The 22,336-nt window shown below is 55.2% G+C and overlaps 1 protein-coding gene across 1 annotated transcript; it reads right to left on the bottom strand.

Annotated features, from left to right (window-relative positions):
* Positions 1-5,182: 5,182 nt before the first annotated feature.
* CRYGN (crystallin gamma N) lies at positions 5,183-13,273 on the bottom strand. The gene is made up of 4 exons (XM_032643723.1): positions 13,036-13,273; positions 10,778-11,026; positions 8,939-9,084; positions 5,183-5,456 (listed from the first exon to the last, which is right to left on the bottom strand). The coding sequence occupies exons 1-4, from the start codon at positions 13,054-13,056 to the stop codon at positions 5,321-5,323; spliced, it is 552 nt and encodes a 183-aa protein (XP_032499614.1). The 5' UTR covers positions 13,057-13,273; the 3' UTR covers positions 5,183-5,320.
* Between the last annotated feature and the right edge of the window lie 9,063 nt (positions 13,274-22,336).

Here is a 22,336-nt window from a genome sequence, read left to right as displayed (position 1 = left end):
GCGTCCCATTCCTGCTGGCTTCTCTGTCCACGTGATCCAGGAGCCCCGGGGCCCAGGGTGGCCTGGGCCCAGCTGTGAAGTGGACACACTGCCCTGCTCCCCAGGCCAGGCACTCAGGGGCAGCCTCCCCAGTCCTCGATGGGAAAGGGACCCAGGAGACAACCTTCTCAGTCCCAGTGCTGGGGTCTCTGGCCTGGCTGTTGTGGACTCTGGGGTCAGTGGAGAGAGGGGGTGGCTTTGTCTTCCTGTCCACTCCCCAGACTTTGGTCCCCAGATCAGGCAGCCTGCACCATCACAAACGCCCTCCCCCTCTCGCTGAAGTGGGGCCCTGCCACACGACTGATAGCCCACCTGGCCCCCGCCCCCCCCACCCAGGGTGCGTAGTCCTGGGGGCTGCATGGCCAGGAGCGGGGTTCTCACCTCTGACCGCTCAACCTGCCCCCGCTACATACCCTGACCGAGGGGCTGGTCTCAGCGTCCAGCAAGCCTGGCTCCAAACCCACAGGCCCGTCCAGGGCAGCCGCCGCCCAGCCCCCTCCCGGCAGAGCCATGCCAGGGCACAGTGTCCGCTGGACTCTTAGGGATGTTTTCAATCACTGATTCCAAAGAGGGGCTTAGCCTCCGGCAGCAGGGAAGCCAAGAGCCTATTTACAAAAGAGCTCATTTTACAGGTCCAGGCTTCACAGGCCCCAGTGCAAGGCACTCCCTCGGTGTCATCGGGCTCGCCCCGACATTTGTGTGGCTGGGCAGGGACTGGGGGTCAGGAGGTCAGGGCTCAGCCCAGGTCCTCACCCCGGCTCTCTGAGCCACCCTGTGGGAGGAACGACCCCTTGTGCATTTTCCATTCCCTCGGCAGCCATCGCACAGCACTGGATGGGGGGTAAGGGGTGCGAGTGAGAGATTCCCCAGGTACGGGCAGTTGTGGGCAGGTGGAACCCACGCTGTCCTCCAGAATCTGGGGAGGCTCTTCGACAGCCCTCAGCCCCCCAGCAACGAGAAGCCAGACTTTGTCTTTATTGTGGTGACATATACAGGACAGATGATTTACCATCCGAACCATTTTCCAGCGCACAGTTCATTAAACACCTTCCGTCGTTGGGCAACCATCACCACCATCATCTCCAGAACTTTCTCATCTTCCCAAACGGAAACTCTGGAGCTACATTTTTAAGGTCTCTCATTCAACAGGTTTTTATTGAAAATCCCTGTGGTTTCTTTCTTTTTCTTAAAATAAATTCATTTATTTATTTATTTTTGGCTGCATTGGGTCTTCGTTGCTGCGCGCGGGCTTTCTCTAGTTGCAGCGAGCAGGGGCTACTCTTCATTGAGGTGCGCGGGCTTACTCATTGTGTTCTCATTGCGGTGGCTTCTCTTGTTGCAGAGCACAGGCTCTAGGCGTGCGGGCTCAGTAGCTGTGGCTCGCGGGCTCAGTAGTTGTGGCGCACGGGCTTAGTTGCTCCACGGCATGTGGGATCTTCCCGGACCAGGGCACGAACCTGTGTCCCCTGCATTACCAGGCGGACTCTCAACCACTGTACCACCAGGGAAGGCCATCCCTGTGGTTTCTTGAGGGAACACAGATCTGTAGGGCTCTGGAGGTGGAGACAGGAGGCCGTGTCAGGGAACACAGGGGGTCCTCAGGGGCGCAGGGGACCCCGGGCTCACGGGGGTGGGGGTGGGGCAGCGGCAGCGAGGTTGTGGGAACATCTGTGGGGTTTTCAAAGGGAATGTTTCTCCTGTGATCGGATGGGCCTGATAAACAGCGCATGCGCGTTCCTGGTCGGCAGGGGGCGCGGGCCGGGTGGAGGGGGCGTGGAGCGGTCGGTGGGTGGGAGGACTGATGGCTGAGGACACGAGGATGGCTCTGGGAGCGCCCCGGCTCTCCAAACCGCAGAGTTGAGACAGAAGTATGTGAAGCATGTGTGAGTCTCTTTCGAAGGCGCTGGCCCTCGGTCCACCGACCCCCTGGACAGACATCAGACAAATTACAAGTCTGCCCACAAGCACTTTGCTGGGAATCTTGTTTTTCTTCTTGAAACAAAAAGCAGATTTGCTGACAGATTACAGAGCAGAGGGCTGGGGTGAGGGGGAGGTCACCTGGGAGCACAAGCCTATTGGTGAAGCACTAAATCACCAGTTAATGAGGTGCTGGGGAACTGGATGAGTTTAGAGAAACCTCTGGAACGAGGGAAGGGCTGTGTGCGAGGCTGGCTCCTCCCCTGGCTACTGGAGACTGGACCGAGCTCTTCAGCCAGGGGGATTCTTCCTTAATTCCCTAGGAGGGGCTTATCTTCACTGTACAGCTTGGGAAACTGAGGCACGGGGCAGTGACTTGTCCAAGGACACATCCTAGCGAGTAACAGAGAGAGGATCGGGGCGGAGACCCAGAGCTGGCCCTTAACGCTGCTCCCCCCGCGTTCTGGGTGACGTCCAGCGCATCACTTACTACTGGGAGCCAGTATTCATACGGCGCCTTCTCAGGGTCACTTGTTCGGCCTTTACAGCAGTATACAGTTGGAACAACAGACGTGATCACACTCATTTCACAGAGCAGGAGACTGAGGCCTGGGGAGACCATTTGGTTCATGTTATAGGCTGAAACGTGTCCCTCCCAAATTCATATGTTGAAGTCCTAACCCTCAGAACCTCAGAATGTGACTGTATTAGGAGATACAGGGTCTTTCAAGAGGTGATTAAGTTAAAATGAGGTCGTTAGGTTGGAGTCTAATCCAATATGACTGGTATCCTTACAAGAAGAGATTAGGACACAGACACGCACAGGGGAAAGGCCGTGTGAGGACACAGGGAGAAGACGGCCCCCTGCGAGCCAGGGAGAGAGGCCTCAGGAGAAACCACACTTGCCAGCACCTTCATCTTGGACTCCTGGCCTCCAGAACCGTGAGAGAAAACATTTCTATCATCTAAGCCCCGTGCTGACTGATACACTTTGCACCCAGTTCACACCAGGCCCTGCTTCTCCCCGTGATGCCTGCTGACCAGGGTAAGGACGTCTGGATTCCCTTCCTCATGGGCCATGGGGAGTTCGAATGAGGTGATGCAGGGGACTATGCTTTTGAGTATGTGATTGCTACTGGGTGGACTACTGTTATTTTAACTATTGTATCGATAAAATACACCTATATATGCAAATGTGTGTGCAGCGGAGTGGCTGGGAGCAAAGGTATCAGCCAGACCTGGTTTGAATCCTGACTGTCGTGTGACCTTGGGCAAGTTGCTTAACCTGTCTGCGTCTAGCTCTCCTTCATAGTGGTGATAACAAGCGTGTCACCATCTTGGTGTTTTTGCACACAGTAAGTAAAATTACACAGGTTCCACTAGTACAGAGCCTGGCATCAAGTCAGAGCATAAAAGAAAAGCTCCACAGTATCACTGTCAACATCAACAAGGGGGAAAGGGGTGTGAGGTCCTGGAAGCCTGGGGCCAGCCAGACCCGCTGACCCCTCCCCTCCCAGGCCTGATGTGGAGCTCTGAGGGTCAGACAGTTGCAGGAAAGAGCAGCTGAGCAGGGACAAGGGCATGGCTGTGGGCAAGGCCTCCCACACGTGGGGACGAGTGTAGCTGAGGTCACACGGAAAGCGCCACATCCCCGAATAAACTGGCAGAGAAAGGGAAAACGAGCATGGTTTTCAACAAACCCTCTTCTCGACTCACACGAGGCGAGGTACTCCGGCTCAGAGATCTGACTGGTCTGCTGTTAGTTTTGTGGTGGTTTCTTTCTCTTTTTTCTCTGCTTGGTGCGCGGTGGCAGTTATGCTTCTATCATTTACACGATAAGCCAGTCCAAGTTAGATGCAAGTTTCAGAAGGATTCAAGTGATCAATGTGGAGAAAAGGAAAGCATATAATAACTTGAATAAAATACAATTGGAAAGGGTTCCTAATAATAAAAAGAAAAGTCAAGAAAAATCAATAAATCATTTTCCTTAGCACTGAAAATGTGTATGTGTAAAGCATACAATAACAGATAAAGATAAATTGGGATGAGTAATTGCAATATATGACAGATAAAGGCCTATTTTTACTCCAAACTATGGCTTTCCGTCAGCTCTGTGGTGGTTTCAGTTGTTGGTTGGGACGGTGAGCGCCGCTGCTCAGGATTCTGGCGGGCAGCCGCAGGCGGGGAGCGCGGAGTCACCTGGGCCACTCCCAGGATCCAGCAGGCCCTCTCTCACCGGGGACAGGAGGCTGGACACTGAAGTATGGGTGGGGAGGCATCGGGGGCCTCTTATTCCCGGAAATCCCACTACCTCCCAGACCAGGCTCCTTCCTCCCTCTCTCCTGGGGCTGTGACCCCCTATCAAACCCACCCCAGCAAGGTGGGCCCAGTGTCCTGCAGAGGGCCCGAGCCACAAAGAAGCTCTGTGGATTCACCCTCGGGATGAAGAGAGCCTGGGCCCTGCCTGGGTGGTGCAGCCCTGCGAGCAGCTGTGGGTGAGCAGATGCTCTCTGCTCCCTTCAGCCCTGAAAGCTTCAGCCCTTCAGCTTCCTCCTAAGTCTCCTACCCCTCCATCCCCCCAGAGCCCACCTGTTCAGGAAGCAACTCCCCCTCGTCTTCCCCCAGTTTCTCTCTTCTTACAGGATACAAGGAGTGATGTGTCCCTGGGATCCAGCCACTCCTTTCAGAAGATCCTCCCCTATAAACTACAAGATCCCCCAGAGATGCAGACTCAGGACCCCTGGGTCAGGCCTGGCTGTGGAGTGGATCAGACCACGCGGCCTGGCAGCCCCTGTCCCTGATCAGGGAGACTAGAGCCCAGAGGGAGCCCCCACCTCGCAGCAGACCCCCTCGGTCCCCTGCCCCGCTTCATCCCCATCACATCCGTGCCCCGCCCCCATCACGCCTTCCCCGATGCCCCTTTCTCCCCTAACTGGCCGGTGGGTGGGGTTCCTGGAAGGGGAAGCGCCCTGGCCCCATCCTGGTTCCACTGGGAGCTGCTCTGGGACCCGAGGTGGTGACTCCCCACGTAGGACGTTGGCTTTTCACGTGTGAAGTGACAGGATTGAACTCCATGACCTACAGGTCCTTTCCAGCCCTAATGCTCCCCCAGCGGGTGCCTCGCAACGTCCCCCTCCACCCTTCCTGGTCGGTCCCTCCCACGCCGGGGGGTCCTGCCAGCCCCTTGCCCAGGGCCTGGGGGCCCCCCGCCCGGCTGTCCCTTGGTCACGGAGGGCAGAGGAGTCACTCAGCGCTTGGCTTTTATGACGTTTATTTCCCACGGTCCGAGTGCCGGGCGGGCTGGGGGGACTGTCCCTCTCTCCGGGCCGTTCCTGGTCGCAGCCAGACACCGGCGGGCGGGCGGTTAGAAGAAGTTGGCCACCCGGCGGAGGGACTGGACGCGAGCGCTCTGGGCCTCCCAGTCGGAGAAGCTGCGGAAGTCGCCCCGCTCCACCAGGTACATGCGGCCGCGGTAGTTGGGCTCCTCGTACAGGACCCACCTAGGCCAGAGGGCGGCAGAGGTCAGGGGCCCGGTGCTGAGCATGGCAGGGCCCGGCCGCTCCTGTCCTGGCACCACAGCCGCGCATGCCCTCCTTCCCCGCAGCCGCCGCCCCGCGCCCCTCCGCCCCGGGCCAGCCCTTCACGCCCGTGACCCCATCCCCGTTCTTGGCTTATTTCTCCCCCCACCTCCCGCCCGTCCTTTCACTGCCCCGTGTGTCCGGGCCAGTGCTCGGTGAGACACTTTGCACCCAGGGGTGCTCAGTTGACATTTGAAACTGACCAGTCCAGAATGTTCATCACAAGGGCCAGGAGTGGTTCCAGGATGCACGTCCGCTCTCATCCTCCCACTCCCCCGCCCACATACCCCACTCCTTCCTGCTCCTGAAAAGGGCTGTTTGCACAGACAGCACCCAGCACGCGGCAGGGGGCCTGGCACAGAATGGGAACTGATTACTGTTCATTCGTTCCATCGTTCAGCAAGTGTGCTCCTGGGTCCACCTGTGCGCCCAGCCCTGCTTCAGGCCCTGGCGAGTCTCACATCAGTCAGACCACAGGTTCCTGCGGTGGGGTGAGGGCTGAGGGAGGCAGCTGCACGGATGAGGGATCCTTTCCCTCCCCATCGCAGCTCCCAGCTCCAGGGCAGCTGCTAACAGGCCGGGGAGCAGAGACTGGCGACAAGGACACGGACTGGTCTAGGAGCACCTATGGCTGGGCTCTGGGCCAGGGCAGGAGAGAACAGGGCCGCTCATCACCAGAGGCTATGGGGCTGCAGGTAATCGGGAAGGTTTCTCTCTTGGAAGGGGCAGTGGGGGGATGGGGCCCCCCGAAAGTCGTCTCTGCCTGCGGACCGGAGGGCAGGGGGTATGATCTGAGGAGAGGCCTCCGGACACGTAGGGAGCGTGGCTGTCGCAGCCCCGTCCCTCCACTGTCCCTGAGACAAGCAGGCAGCTGGGAGGGCCGGGGGATCCCCCCTCCACTGAGCTGGGCTCTGGAGCCTGTGCTGAGGGGCGAGGGGGCGGCGGCGGGGAGCACGGCGGGCCTCAAAGCCAACTTGGTCCACACCCACTCTGTCCAGGGCGGCCCTCTCCACCTCACTCTGGCCTCTTTCTCTTTGACCACTGATAGAACACAGCGTTTTTCTCTGTCAGTCACGGACAGGCTGGGGGCCTTGGGAAGCAAAGCAGGCCTCAGTCTCCAGGCCCCTGACAAAGGGGCTACACACCCAGGTCTGGCTGCTGGGGTCCCTTCCGGCCCAGGCCATGGGGTGCTCTGACCTAAGGGTTCTTGTCCATGGACCCCAAGCACTCTGGTGCTGAAGGAGGTTTCTCCCCAGGAGACACAGCCTCAGAATCTGTGAGCCCATCCAGCACAAGGCCAGCTGCCGCTCACCTGCCACCGCCGTCCCTCTCCTCCCCCATCCCAACCCCACATCCGGAGCCTGGTACAGTCCGCTGAGGGTCAGGGGTCGGGCATGAGAGAGAGGTGGAGAGTGGGAGTGAGTGGGGAGCACTAGGCAGGCCGGGCCCAGTCTGGCCTCTCCCCACCCCTTGCCCCGCCGGCCTCCCCGTGCCCACCGCATCCCCCACCCTGCCCATGACCTCCCCACACTCCCGCGCATATGCTGAGGCCGGGGCCTGAGGCACCTCCAAGGGAGTCAGCCCCTCCCTCCCTCCCTGGAGGAGCTGGGAAAGACCCCCAGCAGTGTCCTGGGCTGCCCTGGAGCATATGGGCGTCCCCAAAAGGAAGAAGAGGAAGGGACCAGCTAGGCCTCTGCAGGAACCCCTCACCCTCCCCTGCTTCCTGCCGTGGGAGGGAGGGGCACGCCGTCCGCCATCGGCACCAGGACTGCACCCTTGGGAAGTGGGCCTCGAGATGCTGGCACATCTCTTCCAGGTGCCCCTCAGGACACGGGTCTGTGGGGACAGGCCATTCCTGAGCGACTTGGGACCCAAAGAAAATGGCTCCTGGCAGGTAGGAGGTGTGGGGAGACCCACCTTGCACCCCCAACCTCAGATGCCCGGAAAGCCCTCGAAGGAGGTCACGCCCACACCAGGGGACCCTGGGGGGCACCACTGGGCAGCTTTTCCTTGCCAACGGCTTACATTTTTTTTTTTTACAAGTTAAAGTCACAGGAGGCCAAGGATGAGGGCTCCATGGGGAGCGGAGCAGAGCCCGGGTCCAGACGTGGGACCCACTGCAGGCAGTGCCCCGCGGAGTCCTCGCCCCTCTGAGCACCATCTCCGCTTAGGTGAAGTGGGGGGTGAAGTCCCTACAGTCAAATCTTAGTTCCTACCTTCCTGTCTTTTTCTCTAAACAAGCCCCTGGGGTCCCGGGGGTGGCTGGAGGGGGACTGGGCCTCGGGGCTCAGGACACCTTCTACACAAAGGTACGACTCTGGCCTCACAAGACACAACTTAGCCAGCAAATGGTCGCTTTGGAATTCTACCCCCGGATTCCCAGGTGCCATCAACTGAGGGCAAACCTGGAATTTCTGAAAGGCCTTTGGGTCAGGGGCCCAGGGCCCAGCAGCCAACATCTGACCTCGCAGGGGAAGGTGGGGAGTTCTTCCTCCAGCTCAGCCACGTCTTCCTTCAGTCCCTCCCACGACCACTCGCTTGCACCCTGATCCCGTGCCTCAGAAACACAGACAGCAAAGGGCTCCCGTAGCTGCTGAGAGAAGAGCCAGGCTCCTGGGATGCACGTTTCAGGGCTCTTCTCCTGGGACATGGGGCTGAGATCTGGGGAGACACCCAGCTCTAGATCAGGGACAGTCTGACTTGAAGCCAAAGGCCTGGCTGCAATCCCAATGGGGCCACTCTCAGCAGGGTGGGGTAACTTTCTGGGTCTCAGCTTGCTTCTCTGTAAAATGGGGAAACGCTCTCCACCCAGCTGGGCAGATGGGGTGTGAGCAGGGGCTGTGAAACTGGCACAAAGGGGTGCACAATGGGCGTTCAGATGCCCTTGGCTGGTGGAAGGAACCAGGTGTGTAGGAGTCGACGGAAGCACAGGGTTCTGACGGCTCTCTTGGGCTAGGGCGGACGAGCCCCCCTGGGCCTGGGGAAAAGCCTCCCAGCCACTCTCCATCCCCCAGAAATGAGCCACTGTGACATCATCTCCCCGGGAGGCCAGCGTGGCAGGGCTGGGCGTGTGGTAGGAGAGGTCCAGTTCGGAGTAAATAATGGGTGAGCATGTGAGCAGGGCCACCCTTGCCAGAGCAGACTTCTCCCAGCTCGAGAAAACCAAAGCGCAGTCCATGAGCTCAGCCTAGTCATAGAAAACGGCTAGGGCTGCAAAGTGCCCTCCTGCCATCGAGGGGGGCCTTTGGGGACCTGCGTCCCCTCACCATGGCCTTCCTGGGCCAGGGGGACAGATGGGGGAGGGAAAAGGTCTCTGGGCAGGGGACAGGCTGCCCCCCTGCTGGGGCCTGATCCAGCCCGGCAGGTGGGGAACTGTGGTCAGCGGCCACGCGGGTTCTACTCACGCGCCGTCCCCGTACACCTTGATGGCGTTGACCCAGTTCTTGGCCCAGCCCTGACTCTGAAGGAAGGGACAGTCGTCCTTGAACTCCAGGCACTGGCCCGTGAAGTTGCAGCCCTCGAAGATTTCTAGGCGGAAATGCTCCCCATGCTGTGGGCCCCCCACAAGTGGAGGAAGGAAAGAGGGTGAACAGTGGTGACGTTTCCCGTCATAAACAGGAGCCCGTGTGGGCAGGAGCTTGGACCCACCCAGCACCCAGGGCACCTGTGAGTTCCTGGGCTGGGGGGCCGGTGAGTACCCCGACCTCAACGCACACCCCTCAGACCAGAACTGCCGCTCATTCTTGCGTATGAGATTTGGTTGGATGAAAGGGGTCTATTAGTTTAAAAAGATTCAGAGCCCCTGAACCAGTCCAGTTGCTTCGTTCTTCAACTGCAGAACCCAAGGTCCAGAGAGGGCCAGACCTCCTGGGACAGCGGCCGCCCTCGGACCGGCCCGGGCCACTGGGCTTCCTCCTGCCCCAGACATACCACCGCATTCCTCTGCCCTTCACCCCCTCCTGGGCCACAGGCCACTGGCAGCCTTTAAATGATAATATTTTACAAACTGTAATAGAACGTTTATTAAAACACGAAGCCAAAAATCTAAAACAAATAACAGGGATCTCATTTGCTGAAATCCCTGCTGGCTCCCTGGGACGAGGACATACATCTCCCCATAAGATTCCCCGTATTTCCAAAGACCGAGGTGGGCCAGCTCCCCACGGGCTCTGGCGCCGGCGGGGGCTGGGTCTGCGCCACAGCTGGCCCCAAGGACAGCTCTTACGAGAACAGCATTCGAAAGATACCCAGGGTAGTTTTCATACAAATAGTATTATGCAAGATCCAGGGCCAGCCATGTTAATTCTTTTTTCCAAATGTCCGTGATCTGGTGGAAATCTTAAGAAAGCATTCTTACAATTTGAGAGGCCAACGCCCAGCTGGTTTTGCAACCCATGTAGAAAAGAGAGGGGTTTCCACACAGGAGGCCCCTCCCCTGGGGGTCCTCAGATGTCCGTCCAGGAGAGGGTCCTCCTGCAGACACAGGGCCGAGACTCTCTGACGAGTTGTGCACCCCTGGTCTCGGGAACCAGCCATTTCCCACCCTAGCTTCCGGGGCTCACAGAAGGTCAGTTAGGACTTTTAAGATGGAAAAATCCTAAGGAATGGGAATGCCCAGTCTCAAACCCTATACCCTGAGGGCAACTTCGCCATGGGGGAGTGACACCTCTCATTGGCTCTCCCACACGTACTGGGCGGCCCTGTGAAAAGGCAGCCACCTGCTGGCTCCTGCCCCCCAATTCCCGCTGCCTGGCCAGTGATACCTAAGCTTCCTCCGTCGGCCACTCCATTGAAGGCTCCTGGAAAGCACTAGAAGATGACCTGCTTGGGTGGATGCACCAGGACCACATCAGCCTTACTTTAGCTGAATGCTCCCCCATCTGGTTGCAGATCCAAATCTCTCACGTTTTCAATAGCATTTTAAGTGGAAAACTCAGCAAGATTTTGGCATCAGAAATTGAAAGTGGTTTCCTGATACATGGCTGAAAATGCAGGAATGAAAACTCCCAGGGGCTTTCCTATTGCGTCCCCACGCACGGGAGTGGCTGGGTCTGTGTGGGGACATCTCTCGGGCTTAAAGATCTCACGGTCTCATCCGTTCCTAAAGCTGGGAGGGTCCTGCTCCCCCCACCCCCACCCCCAGATTACTCATCCCACGTCTAACCAGGCCTAACTGGGCCCTGGGTCACTCCAGCAGGAACCGCCCCCATCCCGGCCAAGTGGAGTGGCCCAGGCCCACTCACCATTCCAACAGGCCGACAGGAGCCCATGTGGTCGTTGTGTCTGTTCCAGAGGTAGAAGTCGGGGTAGTCGCCGTGCTCCAGGACGAACTGCTGGCCCCGGAAGTCGGGGTGATCGAAGCAGACCCAGGCCCCACTCTCCACACGGACAGAGTTCACCCGGTTCATAAAGCCTCGGTCTTGGAAGTTGTCACAGTCCCCGAAGACCTCCAGCTTCCGCCCCGTGAAGTGCTTGCCCTCGTAGAGAGTAATCTAGAAAGGCCAGGTTAGAGGACCCAGGAGTCAGGGGCTTCTCTCCTGTGGCCCAACATCCACCACTGAACCCCAATTCCCAGGCCCTGGAGCCCCGACCTGCAGCATGCAGTAGGCGCTCAACACTGCCTGTTGCCTGGGTGAGAGAATGCCTGGATGGCGGGTTGAGGTCAGACCCAGCACCCGGCTCGCCCCACCCCAGGAGACCATGGTTGAGCATGGGGACAGGGATTTCCCCTTTGTCCAGGCGCCCGTTTGAAAACAGGGTCTTTTCAAATTCCCACTGCATTTTTTAAACTCAATTTTTGTTTATTGTTAAAACATAACATCCAACGAAATGTTTCAAAAGAAAACACTTCACCTACAACCCTATAACCGAATATTCACTTTCCAGAAAGTCAGGTTTCCGAGACTGGGCCCCTTAACAGGAGATATTGAATCCAACGAGCCAAGTCAGGGCCTGGCACGGGATTAAAGGCTCAAAAGAGGGCTTTTTCAATGTAACCCCGTCCCTTTGTGTCCTAGGCCCCTCCTCTGGGTGACATGCATGTGTCAGACCTGGAGCTTTCTAACCCAGCGGTCAGTTCAGACACTGTGTCCTATGGTGATGTAGCACTGATGGGTAGTCCCTGTTCCCAAACTAAACATGAACCAGATGGTAACTAGACTTGCTGTGGTGATCATTTGATAATGTATAAAAAAATATACAGTGTTATACACCTGAAACTAATAAAGTCTTGTTAGTCAACTGTACTTCAATAAAAACAGAACAAACTGCAGAGGAACCGAAAATTCCAACTCTCAGTGACTCTTTGGGTTTCAAGAATTGTGCTCCAGGGCTTCCCTGGTGGTGCAGTGGTTGAGAGTCCGCCTGCCGATGCAGGGGACACGGATTCGTGCCCCGGTCCGGGAGGATCCCACATGCCGCGGAGCGGCTGGGCCCGTGAGCCATGGCAGCTGAGCCTGCGCGTCCGGAGCCTGTGCTCCGCAACGGGAGAGGCCACAGCGGTGAGAGGCCCGCATACCGCAAAAAAAAAAAAAAAAGAATTGTGCTCCTAGAAGGGCCCTGGTAAAGTAATGTTGCCTGGGGCCCAGTAACTGTGGTCATGATGAACGTGTACTGTCACTGATGGTAGAACTGCTCCTCTGGGCCCCTCGCAGTTAGGCGAGGCCAGATGCTTTGGCCAAAGGGATGTGTGTGGACGTGGAAGCTTTGAACACCACGCACCACTTCTCGCCTCTCCCTTTCCCTCTGCTGCACAGAGGAGGGTGTGCAGACCACAGTGGAGGTGAGCTCTCGGGTTTGTCGCTGAGGCATAACCCAGCCCCTGCAGACAGATACAGTAACGCTCTCACCCACTAACCTTGAGTGTAGCCCCTGGAAACCAAAGGCAGTCTCAGCTTAGCTAGAATAGGGAGCCAGGGAAGGGGGTAGAGATCCAAACTTGCCACTCTTCCTGCACAAGGCAGGTCTGATGGAGGGCTCCCCCCGCCCCCAGATATTCAAGGACAACTGGTCACCCACAGGGTTCGAAGGTCCCTCAAATTTCAACATTTTGCAGAGAACCTGCCCCAAGTGCCCCTGAGCAGATCCTGAGGAAGGAGGAGCCACGTTTGAACAGCCTCAGGCAAAGAAGCGGGGCCCAAGGGCTGCAGGGCAAGTCGAGGATCCCCACTCCAACCCCAGCACCCCTTAGGTCTGAGCACCGTCCCTGCGCCGGGCTCTGGGGCAGGGGCTTGGCGCCGCAGAGCCAGTGCTGGAGACACTGGGTGGAAGAACTCCCCACCCACATCACAGAGGCCCTCAGCCGGGGCCAGGCACCCCGTTTTGTTCAGAAATTTAGCCCACTCTGCTCCGGGTTGTCAGATGCAAAGGGCATCAAGCGGGTTGGCCGCCCCTGTCCCCGGCCCCCATCCTCAGCACAAGAGCAATGAGGGCGGGTGTCTGGGCCCCTGCGGTCACCCTGGGCGGCGGCTGACGGACGCGAGAGGTTAGAGTGGGCACTCACCTTCCCCGAGCGCTGCGCCATGGTGCGCCTCGTGCGCGGTCCCTCCGGCCCGCGGGGGGCCCCAGATATAGCGGGCGGCGCCCTGCTGGCTCAGCGCCGCCCCGACAAAAGATTTGCTGGGCCGGCGCGTTAGCGCTGTCGGGCGTGCTAAGCCCGCGAGGGGCCGCCCGGCCCGTGGGACCCAACCCGTCCCCCGCCCCCGCCCGGGGGTCTCCCTGGTGCTATCGCGCCCGCGAGGTTAGCCAGCCCCCAAGGCCTCCTATCTCGCCGGCCCTGCTGAGTCAGGACTGGTGGGTCCCGCCCCGCCCCCCGACGCCTCTGCCCTGGGGTGGGGTTCCTCAGGCTCCCCTCGCCCTCCCTCCTCCGCACAGAGCCTTACCAGACCTCCCGCCGCGCGCTCTCCCACCCGGGGACCCAGGCTCACATTGCTACTGAGTTCGCTTTCTCTTCGAGTGAAGAAGGATGGACCCCTGCTCCAGAGGGCAAAGAAGACAGCCCCTGCCCGCCCCCCTGACCGCTGCTCTTGTCCATCCCAAGTTTGTGTACCCTACCCACAGGGAGGCCAGACAAACCGAAATGTTGGAGCTCGGCACAGAGGAGGGTTTCTTGCAAGGGGCATGAAAGGAGAACCGGCTGGCTCACGCTCAAAAGGCTGCAACTCCCTGCTGGGCTTCAGGGAAGGTTTTTTTATAGGCAGGGTGAGGGAGGGGAGTTGCAGGGTGTGAAGTGGTCCGGCTCCCGCACAAGTCTCTGCTTGGCTGACAGTGAGGTAGTGGGGCGGTGTCAGGTGCGGTAGAGTGCGGTGGTGTCACAGGGGTTAACGTGATCAATCAATCGCCAGGCTCCAGTAGGCCTGGGGGCTATGTGCTCATGGTCATCAAGTAGTTAACTTCTTCCATTTGGTGGGGATTTTAGCATCTGTAAAACAACTCAGGAAGTGTGCATCAGATACTGTTATCTAGGTACTTCAGGGAGGAACTAAGGATTCTGTGACCGCCACATGGCTGATTTACCGTTCAAATTCTTACCAGTTCTCCTGGCCCCACTGCTCTATCACTACATGTTCACATCCTTCCACTCATTAATTCTTGAGCCAGGCTTTTGTGACTCAGGGGAGGCCTGGGAGACTACAGCTTTTCTACAGACAAGAGTCAGGGAGAGACATGCGGGGGAGGGGTCTGTCAGGAAGGTCCAATAGGGTCCTGCTCTGTTACACTTCGGTCTTAGCTCCCAGCCCCACCTTACATTTTCTGCTCCAGCAGCACCCTGGGCTGCCCCTACATCTCTATGCCAGGCTGTGGTCCTGCAGACTCCACTTCTGCTGTTTTGCCCCCCAGAATGCTGTCCCTCTACCTCTGCCCCTCTCTGCCCAGTCCGTGCTCACCCTTGATGCGTTGAGGTGTCACCCGCCCCGACTCAAACCCCACTCGCCGGTGGGCCACAGTGCTCTACACCCGGACCACCCTGGACGGCAAGGACGGGTTTACAGAAACACGCAGCCTCACCCCAGCGTGGGACTTTCTCAGGGCACAGATGTTCTTGGCACGTAACAGAGGCTCAAAGATTGTTTGTGGAATGAACAGAGTCAACACTGAGGCCACAAGATGCGCACCCCCAAATTGCCGGGGGGGATGAGACGTGCACGCGGAGAACAATGCAGGGCGGTTAGCTGGGGCAAGGGGCCAACCCTGAGCTCGAAGGAGAGAGAGCTCATCCAAGCCATGGTGACCCCAGGGGGCTTCACAGAGGACAGGGCAGAGAGGACGCGGGTGCGGGGAGCAGTCTGAGGTGTTTTTAGGAAAGAAGATTTTTATCACCGTTTCACGGATGAGACACTTCAGGTCCAGGAAAAGGAGGTCATGGACTGTGGAGGCACAGGGGTGACCTTGTCCCTGCTCTGGGAGGCTGGCACGTGTCGTGCAGACACTACCACCTGCATGTCACCCTTGCATCCAAGGACAGGCCTGCCAGGGGGCCTGGCCTGACTGCCATCCCCACGGGCATCCACACTGGCCAAACCACACATTCTAACGTTTGCTTCTGGACATGGGCCCTGCTGGGGAAATGGAATTCAAAACAAAATCTCCCAGCCCAGAGAGCCTGTCCATATAGGTTGAAGAGAGAGAACAGTCGTATTACTGACTAAGCATTAAACCAAGAGACGATGCGTCCCAGGCAATCTGCTACAGTGACTGCAGGGACAGAGAAGGCTCAGCCTTTCAGAGTCAGGCAGACATACTCATTATGTACATGTTCTCAAGATATAATTTTCTCGTATCTTTATGCCCAGATACGAGAAAATTAGGCTTTGCAGTTCAGAGTAAGGTGATAGCTGAAGTTAAGCCCCTCTCCTCCCAGGAAACTGGGAGGTGGGACATTATGTTTCAAACAGATAGCTCCCAGCTGCTAGAGGAAACCTTCAGAGTATTAGATTGGCAAGAGGTTTCTTTAGCCATTAAAAAGGTGCACGTAACACACCACTGTAAAGCAATTATACTCCAATAAAGATGTTAAAAAAAAAATGGTGCCCATACATGTGAAAAAGACAAAGAAATTCTGGAAGAAAAAGGGGAAGGGGAGTCTCTTCCCTTGTATTCACCTGGGAAAATTAAGCCCCTTATTATTTTTTTAAATATAGGCTTTATTTTTCAGAGCAGTTTTAGGTTCATAGCAAAATTGAATAGAAGTATAGAAGGTTCCCATACCCTCCCCACCTCCACGTATACCATCTCCCCCACCATGAGCACCCCACCCAGACGGTACGTTTCTTGCAGCTGATGAGCCTATACTGACACAGCGCTATCACCCGAAGTCCACAGTTTACATTACAGTTCACTCTTGGTGTCGAGTTTTGACAACTGTATAATGACATGTATCCATCATTATAGCACCATATATGTACATACAGAGTATTTTCATTGCCCGAAAAATCCTCTGTGCTCTGCCTATTCATCCCTCTCCCCCCGCCCCAACCCCGGGCAACCACTGATCCTTTCACTGTCTCCATAGTTTTGCCTCGTCCAGAACGTCATCTAGTTGGAATCGTACAGTCTGTGGTCTTTTCAGATTGGCTTCTTTTAATGAGTAATATGCCTTTGCATTTCCTCTACGTCTTTTCATGGCCTGATAGCTCACTTCCTTTTAGCACGGAGTAATACTTCATTGTTTGACTGCGTCACAGTTTATCCACTGACCTACTGAACGACATCTTGATTGCTTCCAAGTTATGGCAATTATGAATAAAGCTGCTATAAACATTCATGTGCAGGTTTTTGCATGGAGATCAGTTTTCAGCTCCTTTGGGTAAATATCAGCAGTATGCATCCAGCGAGTCTGGATCATATGGTTAAGAGTATGTTGAATTTTGAAGAGACTACCCAACTGTCTTCTAGAGCGGCTGCACCGCTTGCATTCCTGCCAGCGACGAATGCGAGCTCCCGCTACTCCGCACCGATCTTGCCAGCACTTGGTGGTGTCAGTGTTTTGGATTTTAGCCATTCTGCTAGGTGTGTAGTGGGATCTCATTATTTTCAGAGTGTCTTCTCTTTAATTTGTATTTGCCATTACTATGCCAGGGCCCACAGACAATGCACACAGGGGATGTGGGCAGAATTCAAAACAGAGCAGTGATCTGGGGTATTTTCTGCAAAGAATACTGAAAAATGACCAGTCACAGGCCTCAGAGAATTGGTAAAAAATGAACCTGTCGATAAGATTTCTGCAATTTTAACCTCTATTCCCCATTCGCAATGCAACACCTCAATTCTCACTCAGGATTTTCATTAATAAGGAGGTCAGGTCTGCCAAGACTCACATGATCTATGTGTGCCTGAGAAGAGCTCCTCTCCTAAATAGCTATCAATACATACATATACAAATACAAGACTGGCAAAACCTCACCAGTAGGGACTCATTTCTTTGAGTGAATCATCTTCAAAGCATGAGATCTTAAGATCTTAAGCCACATATGACAGCTAGTTGGGGACAAAATACTGGGGGAATGGGCTCAGCATAAGTATGGTGACAGTGGAAGGAGAAGGCTGAGGGTGCTACCTTGATTTTTAGAAAATCTCAATAACATGCAAACTTAAAAGCTCTCAGTAGCTGCTCAGTGTCAGAAAGTTGCAAAATGTGTGCCGATTCAGTGCCCACCTGCCTGCCTCCATCCTCCTGCCTCTTGCTTTTGTCAAGTCTCTCTCCCTTTTGGGCAATTTAGAGCATAGAGAGCTCTAGAGAATAAGGAACAATGACACACCCACTACCCAGGTTTGTCAAATATTAATGTGTTGCCATGTTTATGTCAGGTTGATTTATTTTCTTTAAAGAAAGAAGTCATCAGAAGCTTTTCCTCCCCACATATACCCACTACCCTGATTTCTGTGTTTATTATTTCTTTGCATGTTTTCACATCTTTACTGTCTATTTGTATACAGGGAAATAATACACATTTTTGTGTTTATTATTTCTTTGCATGTTTTCACATCTTTACTGTCTATTTGTATACAGGGAAATAATACACATTTTTACAATGTGGCAATATTGTATATGCATCCTTCTGCAATTTGTTATTTTGTTGTTAGTGACCCCAGTCTCTGAAACGGTGAATGAATAACTCTTGGAAAAGACCCTCAGAAAACTAAGTAAAATCTCCCATCTAGTTAGTAAATTGCATGCTGGGAAAATTCAGTGTATATTAAAATCAGGCAAAGAATACTGTCTTTTTTTTTTTTTTTTTTTTCTTTTGGCTGCACCACAAGGCTGGTCAGATCTTACTTCTCCAACCAGGGATTGAACCCCTGCAGTGGAAGCACGGAGTCCTAACCACTGGACCACCAGGGAATTCTGCGTTTATGGGTGAAACTGTGGGACAATTGCTCATTGCATGTTGCAGGGTATCAAGTATCCTTGGGTCCTGCCTACTGAAGGCTACCCTTCCTCTGTCATTCTGACAAATGGAAACACCTTCAAATTTCCAAAAGATCCCAGGGGCCAATCTCGCCCCCTTTGGGGTCCACACCTTTAGTAAAACTGGGAAGCATGAACACACCTTCAACTCCACAGGATGAAGCAAAAGCCCCCCAGACCCGTGCATTTGTGTTCAGCTTCTCAACGTCGTCCATACGTACATCATGCTTGCTCTGCTGTTTACTGCTTACTCATATCCTTTGCTCATTTATCCCGAGTCCTTCCTGACTGATGTGTGTGTGTTAACCTGTTATCTATTCCTTTGTGGTATGTCTATTAGTCTGTTCCTTTGCTTTTGTGTGTGTTAACCTGTCATCTGTTCCTTTGTTGTGTCCGTGTGTGTTTTAACCTGTAATCTAACCTATTATCTGAAGACCTTTCCCAGTTTGTGGCTTCAACCACTGGACTGGGACCCATTTTTATTGGACAGGGAGGGAGGGAACACCTTTAGCCAGAATCTGTGCCCTGTCTGTGGACTAGCCGGGACCTCAGCCTTCTGGGTTGAGGGGTGAAAACATCCTCTGGCTTGCTCAGTGTGAGGTCCCACGGACCAGGGGTCCCCTGCTCTGCCCGAGTTCAAATCCACTTCTAGGAGATGATGATAAGACATCTCCCTCCCAAAAGAGGGGCCAGAGGTCTCCAAGGGGGAACATTGGATTGGGGTAGGGAAGAAAAGGGTGGTAGTGCAAAGGCTGGACGCGTGGGTCCTGGAAAGAATCCCCTTGTCCCCCATATCCTATCCTCAAATACTGTGCCGCTTAGGTAAGTGAAAGGCGCTGAAGCCTGACCCCTAGAGGTGGTTACAGTAACTACACCTCCCCCTCCCTCCCAGGGAAACTGCTAAGGGCCGGGTAGTGGGAAGACATAGAATTACAATAAATTCAAAAATGGGGACAGTAGTAATGACTCTCATAGCGTTTACGCAGTAAGGCACCAACGAAGACTTATTATATCATTTAATTTTCTCAACAATCTTAAGAGGTAGGTATTATTACCCCCATTTCATAGATGTGGAAAGTGAGGCACAGAGTGAATAAGCAACATGCCCAAGGTCACACAAGTAAGCAGTGGAGCTGGGATTTGAATCCAGAATCCATGCCCTCAACCCCTACAGATGCACAATTTTAATATTCCTTCAGCGTTTGGATGCCCAGCTGGTCTATTCCTGTTCTTGTTTCGGACTTTGCTCCTCCAGTTCTCCCTCCTTCACCTAAGTCTTCAACATTTCCTGATCTAATGCCTCAAAGGCCAAGAATATGCCCATCCTTTAAAAACTCCCCCTCAAATGCAAATTCAAAGCACAACGAGACATCACTATATCTCGTTAGAATGGCAGAAATTTAAAGAGACAACCAATTATAAGTCTTGGTGAGGATGCAGGGCAGGTGGACACTCCTGAGCTGCCGGCAGGGATGTAAAACCCTGCGGCCACTTGCAGAAACATATTTTTATAAAGTTAAGATACACCTACCGTGCGACCTGGTGTTTACCCACGAGCAATGAGAACATTCGCCGAAGACTAGCCCACGTTGCTCACAGCGGCTCACTCCTGATAACACCAGCGTGGAAGCGCCAGGCCTCCTTCAACAGATAAAGAAATCACAGTTCACCCAGACAGGGGAACACCCCTCAGCAGGAAAAAGGGACAAACTACTGATACGCATAGAAAAGCAAAGAAAACAGCAAAGAAAAGTCTCAAAAACATTACGCTGGGCTGAAGGAGGCAGACAGAAAAGACTGCACATTGGATGATTCTATTTGAAATGTGGACAAGGTAGAACAAATCTTCGGTGATGGGCAGCAGGTAGGAGAGTGCATGGTCCAGAGGTATGTAAATTATTATTGTGTGTAAATTATACCTAAAAAATAACAACTGTATTAAAACAGCCCTCTTTCATCCCAACACTGCAACCCTCTCTTATATTTTCATTCGTCACCTGCCACAAAAATAATCCACTCCCTCTGACTTCAGAAACCGCCCTCTTCCCCACCAAGGAAAACTGTCCTCTCAAAGGGGGACCCACCTCACCCCAGGGGCTGGACCGAAGGGGTGGTACCGTGCCTCTCCACGTAGCAGGGACACCAGTGATCGTCTGGAAATTCACCTGCACCTCCCTCCCACTTCAGGCCCACCCTCACACACCTCCTCCTTCTACAGCCTCTCCCCAGGGGGTAGCTGCCCCCATGACCCCCAAGTCATGATCTCCAGCCCAGACTACTCTGCTGAGCTCCATGGCTGAGGACCCAACTGCCTCCCGGGCACCTCTGCCCACCCAGATGCCGCGGTCCTTCAAGGTCAAGATGTTTAAAACCTGATCCATCTTCTTCCTCTGAAACCCACTCCATGCCCTGCCCAGCGACCCGAGTCCTGAACCTGGCTGCCACCTGCAACCTCTCCTCCCTCTGTGTCACCCTTACCCCAAGAGCCTCAGGGCCCTGCAGACCTGGCTTCCCCCTCCCCACTTCTCCATCCTCACTGTCTCTCTCTGCCCCTTAGTACCGGCCAGGGTGGCCCCCACAAGAGTGAGGGTGACGTGGGAAGATCCAACAGGAGTCACGCAGCCTGGCTGTCACAGACGGATCCCGGCCCACGAGGAACTAGTTATGTGGCAACTGCTGTCCAAGGGGAGAAGCGTTGGTCCCCTCTTGTTCATTAGCGCAGATGGATGTCACCACAGGGGATGTCCTGGCCACTTGGGACGGGAGAGGGCTGGTGTCTGCTCCATCCCGGGCAGAGGGCAGCTTGTGTTGTCTCTCCCTGTGTCACCCGTCACTGTCCCCCCGGAGCAGGGCTCAGGTGTCCCGAGATCCACAAGCCCTAGGCCTGCTGTGACGGCAGGAAGGAGCACCCCACCAAGTCACACCCACTTTGGTCTTGGCTTTTGGCCCAGAGTCCCAGTCACCTAAGCTGGGAGAGGGACAGAGAAACTCCTCCTCTATAGCCCTGCTATGAGGCTTCAAGAGCAGGGGAAAGTGAGCAGTTAGGGCCCGGCTGCGATCTCCATTCTCCTCCTTTTTCTTTCCATTTTTTTTTTCTTTTTTGAAAAGTAATTAACTTATTTTTTGGCTGCGTTGGGTCTTCGTTGCTGCACGCGGGCTTTCTCTAGTTGTGGCGAGCGGAGGCTACTTTTCGTTGTGGTGCGTGGGCCTCTCATTGCCGTGGCTTCTCTTGTGCAGCACGGGCTCTAGGTGCGCGGTCTCCAGTAGTTGTGGCTTGCGGGCTCAGTAGTTGTGGCTTGCAGGCTCTAGAGCGCAGGCTCAGTAGCTGTGGTGCACGGGCTTAGGTGCTCCGCGGCATGTGGGATCTTCCTGGACCAGGGCGCGAACACGTGTCCCCTGCATTGGCAGGTGGATTCTTAACCACTGCGTGACCAGGGAAGCCCCGTTAGTGCTTTATATATGGTTAGATATTTTGACTACGGATTCAATTCCTTTAACACTTACAGTTCTGTTTGGGCGTTTTATTTTTTTCTCGAGTCATTATTGGTTATTTATAGTCTTCCATTCCATTGACCATCCATTGAAGTTTTCGGATTTACTGGCATATAGATGTTCACAGTGTCCATTTAAAAATTTTAAATGTTCTTATCTGCTGTGGTACCCTTTTTCCACTGCTAATATTCGAATCCGAGTTTATGGAACATTTGCATGTGGCCCTCGGTCCCTTCCCTATGTGTTGAATCTGAGTACCCCGCCCCTAACCTGCTTCCCGTCAGGCGACCCCGCCCTCCCAGGGCTGCCCTCATCTGAGAGGGGGAAACGCTAAGAGGAGGCCAGCCTCCGGGCGCCCTTTCCCGGCTTCCCAAGACTGGAGTGTGTTCCCATTGTGGGAAGAGTTGCTGCTGTCCACTTTCCCTCAATAGACAGCATCGCCAGGCTGGGCTGGGGGTGAGGTGGGAGTCGAGAAGTTTAAGCAGCAGATGCTCTCCTCCGTGGTTCCTTCTGTTTCCTTGGCCTCCCTCACCGCATCCCAGAAAAGGAAGCCGGGGCGCCCATCAGCAGATCAGTCTTCTCTAAACAGTTTTCACCGGGCTTCTCTCCGCTCAGGAAACTCATCACAGAGCCGCCAGTAGACAGAGGGATGGAATTGCATCTTCCCTGAGAGGCCAGAACCGGCTCCGGGCGCCTGGTGACTCTTAGCACCTCGAGGGGGTGGGGAGCCCACCGGCCAGGCAGCACTGGCGCCTCCGGAAAGGTAACACAGGAGCTGTTGGTGGCCAGTCACCCATCAGGGGCGGGTGGCGGGACGGGCAGGGAGCCTGCGAGGAAGATGCAGCCCGCCTCGCCCTCGGCGCCGGGATCTGGGGGAGAGAGCAAGGGCCGACCTCCTCGCGGG

This window comes from Phocoena sinus, chromosome 9 (genome assembly GCF_008692025.1).
Source record: "Phocoena sinus isolate mPhoSin1 chromosome 9, mPhoSin1.pri, whole genome shotgun sequence".
Classification (NCBI taxonomy): Eukaryota; Metazoa; Chordata; class Mammalia; order Artiodactyla; family Phocoenidae; genus Phocoena; species Phocoena sinus.
Note: the sequence above shows the minus strand (reverse complement) of the source record. Positions and strands in the feature narration are given on the sequence as shown.